Source organism: Centruroides vittatus, unplaced genomic scaffold (assembly GCF_030686945.1).
Source record: "Centruroides vittatus isolate TY-2023 unplaced genomic scaffold, ASM3068694v2 contig_507, whole genome shotgun sequence".
Lineage (NCBI taxonomy): Eukaryota > Metazoa > Arthropoda > Arachnida > Scorpiones > Buthidae > Centruroides > Centruroides vittatus.
Genome location: NW_027122294.1, coordinates 70,987 through 76,328, shown reverse-complemented (window position 1 = coordinate 76,328; position 5,342 = coordinate 70,987). Strand labels below are relative to the sequence as shown.

The 5,342-nt window shown below is 38.1% G+C and overlaps 1 protein-coding gene across 1 annotated transcript; it reads left to right on the top strand.

The window, feature by feature from the left end:
• Nucleotides 1-1,166: 1,166 nt before the first annotated feature.
• On the top strand, nucleotides 1,167-5,117 carry LOC136978347 (uncharacterized). Its single transcript, XM_067274054.1, has one exon. The coding sequence runs from the start codon at nucleotides 1,167-1,169 to the stop codon at nucleotides 5,115-5,117; it is 3,951 nt and encodes a 1,316-aa protein (XP_067130155.1).
• The last annotated feature ends 225 nt before the right edge of the window (nucleotides 5,118-5,342 follow it).

Genomic DNA, 5,342 nt, shown 5'->3' with positions numbered 1-5,342 from the left:
ACTGTGAATTACTTCTAAATTCAGAAAGAAAAGTTGAAAATAATTTATTTTTCGACAATTTGGGAAAACTGACTTTTGGATATAACATATGGATTTACATGAAAGTATGTATTATTGGGCTACTAATTTATTTGTGTTTATGTGTATTGTTGTACTGTAACTTAGTTTGTTTTACTATGTTCGAGAAAGTAGGTCACACATTGGATTTCTGAGATAAAACTGTCAGCTTTTTCAGAGTGAAGCGAACCCACTCAGTGAAGTGTTTTAGGGAAGTTATGCTTTCATTTCTGATGCATGCCAATGATGAAAATTGTTTTTAAAATTAAATATCGGTCAATGACGATAACATATGTTATAAATGTGAAGATGAATATAAAAATATTTCTACATTTTTTTATTGTTTTGTTGTTTCTTAAAGATTAATTTATTTAAATTTATTATATGTCAAGTAAGTTTATTTACAAAATGCTAATATTTTAATTCGCTTTAATATTTCGGCGTAAATTTGAACAAGGAATTTTAAAATTTTAAATAAAAGATATACTGAAATTTTCTTTTATTTACAATGATTACGTCACTTCTACAGAAAGTAGAACACGAGACGACCTTCACCCACATTTCAGTCTGGGGGGAAAGGCCGCCAGTTGTAGTCATAACAACCTTTACGTCTTCTATTGTTGTGGATGAAATTCGTTAACTGTCAATTACATTTTCTTGAATTTGATTCGCAGGTTGGAAAAAATCGTCATTACTTAAATGCCTAAAACTTTAAAAAATTTTATAAAATTGAAAATAAATTCAAAAGTTTTGAAAAAATCGTATCGGATAAAAAATCAAAAAAGAATTTAATATAAATTTGAAAAAAAAATTTTTAGCAAAAAATTATCGCGAAAAAAATTCATATATAAAAAAATTATGTGACAATAAAGAACGATTTTTTCTTTACAAGACGTAACTGTTTAAAAATTTTTTTTCCTAAACGGAAACGAGAAAAACGCGTGGGAAAATTCTTAAAAAATTTCCCACGCTTTAGCTCCACAACTAAGTGAAAGTGCTACGGCTGACTGTTCCACTGTTAAGAGGTTAATGCGATTCTGGACTCTGTAAAACTAGCTTATGAGTCAGCAAAGGGTTTGAGGAACTTAATTGATCTTGTGAATCGGAATATGCGAGCTCTAAAGGTCCTGGGATATGAAAGGAATGAGCTCTCTGATATCTTAATTCTAAACATTGTACTTCAGAAACTGGATAAGAAGACACTAAAACAGTACGAGTTCAGTATTAGTTCGAATGACGTTCCTAAGCTAGATAATTTGATTTCATTTTTGGAAAAGCGTTCTCAGATTTTAGAAAATATTAATAAGGCCACGTTCGTGAAGCCAAGGTGTAATCAAGATAGAGTTAAACCGAGAAACTTATTTGTGAAATGTAACAATTCTATGTCTCGTTGCATTTTATGTAAGCAGAATCATCCTGTTTACAATTGTGATTCTTTTCTACAGTTGGAAGTCTCCCAAAGAAACGATGTTGTGGCCAAAAACAACCTCTGCTTCAATTGCTTAAGTGATCGGCATAAGTTATCACATTGTAACTCCAAAAGCTGCTGTAAGATATGCCGAAAGCGACATAATACATTACTGCACCAAGAGAAACAAGCTATAATTGGTTCAAATGCACCAGTGATCGACAGCAAACCGATTTCAACCAAGCAGGATCTTAATCCCGACGCAATAGAGTTTCGTGAGAGTATACCTCACTCACTATCATGTATTGACAAGGGAAATAAGACAGTAATTCTCTCGACAGCCATGGTTTGGGTTTTAAATCATACTACCGGAGCCAGCATTCAAGCGCGCGCAGTATTGGACTCGGGCAGTATGTCAAATATCGTAACTAGAGATTTCGCAAGTCGTCTGGGCACACCGCAAGAAAGAATCGACCTCACAGTCTCTAGTATAAGCGGAAATAAAACCTCGGTCAAGTTTAAGCTGCCTGCTACAATAATAAACGGTAATGGATCCTTTTCTAAGACGCTAGAGTTCTTAGTGGTGCCAAGGATCACGGATTTACTTCCGGTTTCCTCTCTACACGTCAGCAAAACAGAAATACCCCGTCAGTTAGCTGATCCAAGATTTGCTACACCAGGCAAGATTGACATGCTTATTGGAGCTGAAGCATTTTTTGAAATAGTCAAGAACGATCAAATTCGTCTATCGTGCAACAATAACCTAACATTTCGCAACACAGTTTTTGGATACATCGCTACTGGGTCCACAGACTCTAATGATCAAGATAAATATTGTGGACTAATATCAGAGTCTGAATCAATCGATAAATGTTTACAAAGGTTCTGGCAAATAGAAACTCTTACAGAGGCTCCAAGTTTGATGAGTAAAGAAGAAGAGTATTGCGAAGATCATTATCAAAGAACTCACAGACGTAATGAAGATGGGAGATACATTGTGCAGATGGCAACCAAGGAAATACAAAACTTGGGAGAGTCAAGGAAGTTAGCATTGAAGAGATTGAATCAATTGTGGAAGAGACTATCAAGGGACAAACAATTAAAGCAGTTATATCAGAACTTCATGAAGGAGTATTTGGACTTGGGCCACATGGAAAGGGTGCAGGAACCTCCCGCTGATCAGACAGCATACAATATATGTTACTACCTTCCGCATCACGGTGTGTTTAGACCAGACAAAACCACTACAAGGTTAAGGGTAGTCTTCAACGCATCTGCTCCCACAACTTCTGGACTGAGTCTAAATGATCATCTCTTGAAAGGTGAAGTAAAGGAAGATGTTTTCGAGATCATGACAAGATTTCGAAAATACAAGTACGCTTTTACAGCAGATATCCAGAAAATGTTTCGTCAAATTCTAATTGAGCCCTCGCAACGAGATCTCTTAAGAATTGTTTGGAAGAACGAGGAAGAAGAGATGCCAGTCACCTACAGACTGAAAACTGTGACTTATGGAACCGCCAGTGCTCCCTTTCTGGCAGTGAGAACCCTTAAGCAGTTGGCTTACGATGAAGCAGCAAGATATCCTCTGGCCTCTAAAACCATATTACGAGATGTCTACATGGATGACATTGTGTCAGGTGAGCAAGATTTCGATGCTGCCCTCGAACTACAATCTCAGTTGTGCAACATGTTGAGCACATGTGGAATGACACTACACAAATGGAACTCTAATTCAATGAAATTGATGAACAGTAGTTCACCAGAAAATAAGGAACATTGCTTTTCCTCAAGTGCGGAACCAACAGTAAAAACCTTAGGCATTATTTGGAAGCCGGTTGAAGATCAGTTCATATTCAGGGTATCGATTCCAGAAAAATTGCTTTATACAAAACGAGAAGTATTGAGTGTCATCGCCAGACTTTATGACCCCTTGGGTCTTCTGGGACCAGTTATAACTCGAGCAAAGATCTTTCTACAAAAGCTGTGGCTCATTAAGCTCGACTGGGAGGATACTCTACCAGAAAACCTTAACTATGATTGGGTGAACTTTGTGTCGTCCTTGAAAGCCCTGGACGATCTTAAGATCACTAGATATATTTTAACAGATCCACTTCAAAGGGCTGTCTTGCTAGGATATGCAGATGCCTCGGAGTCAGCTCATGGAGCAGTAGTTTACATGCATTGCATAAAGGAAGATGGAACTGGCAAGACACGACTTATTGCTAGTAAATCTCGTGTCGCTCCTCTTAAGGTTATGACAATCCCTCGATTAGAGCTATCAGCTTGTCTAGTACTGTCTCAACTTGTCAAAAAAGTACGCTCATGTCTGCAAATGGATATAGCTGAAGTGATCCTACACACAGATTCAACTATTGCCATCGCTTGGATCAACACTCCCGCATATCGCCTGAAGACCTTTATTGCGAATCGTGTGGAAAAGATCCAATCTATTACTGAAGGCTGCCACTGGAAACATATAACTTCCCACTCCAATCCTGCAGATGTAGTTTCTCGGGGTTTAAATCCGCAAGATCTACTATCCATGGAATTATGGTGGAGTGGAGTGCAGTCTCAAGTAGCACCAACCGTTCAACGTCAGGATGAATATGCCATCGACACTTCCTCCGATGAAAAATATCTATCTGAGCTTAAAAAACAATCGCATGTTAATTTGGTGTCAGTGTCAAGCTCTGACCTTGACAATACCCTGTTTGAACTTAGTAATAATTACATCAAATTAATTCGCATACTTAGTTATATTTTCCGGTTTCTACATAACATAAAACACGTAACTCGTCGATTTGGCCCTTTATCAAGGAAAGAACTCCAAGAGTCCAAAATTTATTTGATCGGCAAAGTACAAGGAATGGCCTTTGCTGAGGAAATAAAAACATTGCAAATGGGAAGGAATCTAACGAAGGGTCAATTAAGCAGATTACATCCCTTTCTAGATAAACAGGGTCTAATGAGAGTCGGCGGTAGATTGAGCAATTCAAATTTATCATTTGATAAAAAGTTTCCAATTCTGCTACCTAAAAATCACAAGTTAACCCACTTGATTATGAGATATTATCATCTGAAAAATTTGCATGTTGGTGCACAAACTTTACTTTACCTAGTCAGACAAGAATTCTGGCCTTTAAGTGGAAGAAACCTGGCCAGAAGGGTGGTACATGAGTGCCTCGTTTGCTTTAGAAATAAACCCAAAGTCATGGAACAAATCCTAGGAAATCTTCCTTCGGAGCGAATGACTCCAAGTCCCCCCTTTAAACATGTAGGGATTGATTTTTGTGGTCCCTTTCTTATTAAATATAAGGGACAAAGAAAGGGCACCTATCAGAAGTGCTACGTCGCAATCTTCGTTTGCCTTGTGACTAGGGCAATTCACCTTGAAGTAGTTACCGACCTAACAACCGAGGCAATGATAGCAACCTTGAAAAGATTTTTTAGCAGAAGGGGTAAAAGTGCGTCAATTTGGACAGATAATGCCACAAATTTTGTGGGTGCCAGTGCGGAGTTGAAACGCCTACATAACTACGTAAAAACACCTCCTGACAGTTTAGCTGATTATCTCGCCAGCGAGGAGGTCACTTGGAAGTTCATACCGCCCAGTCACCAAATTTCGGTGGCCTTTGGGAAGCAGGAGTAAAGTCCTTTAAACATCACCTAAAAAGAACCGTAGGTAACTCGCATCTAACTATAGAGCAGTTTATAACTATCACCACGCAGATAGAAGGAATTTTGAATAGCCGACCGCTCACTCCTATGTCCTCTGATCCAAGCGACTTCCAAGTTCTAACTCCAAAACACTTTCTTATCGGAAGACCTCTGACTAGACTACCGGAGTCAGATCTCACCAGTAAACCAGATAACT

What these genes read in the sequence shown, in the direction of transcription:
- LOC136978347 (XM_067274054.1), top strand. Translation starts at nt 1,167, where the DNA reads ATGCGAGCTCTAAAGGTCCTGGGATATGAAAGGAATGAGCTCTCTGAT.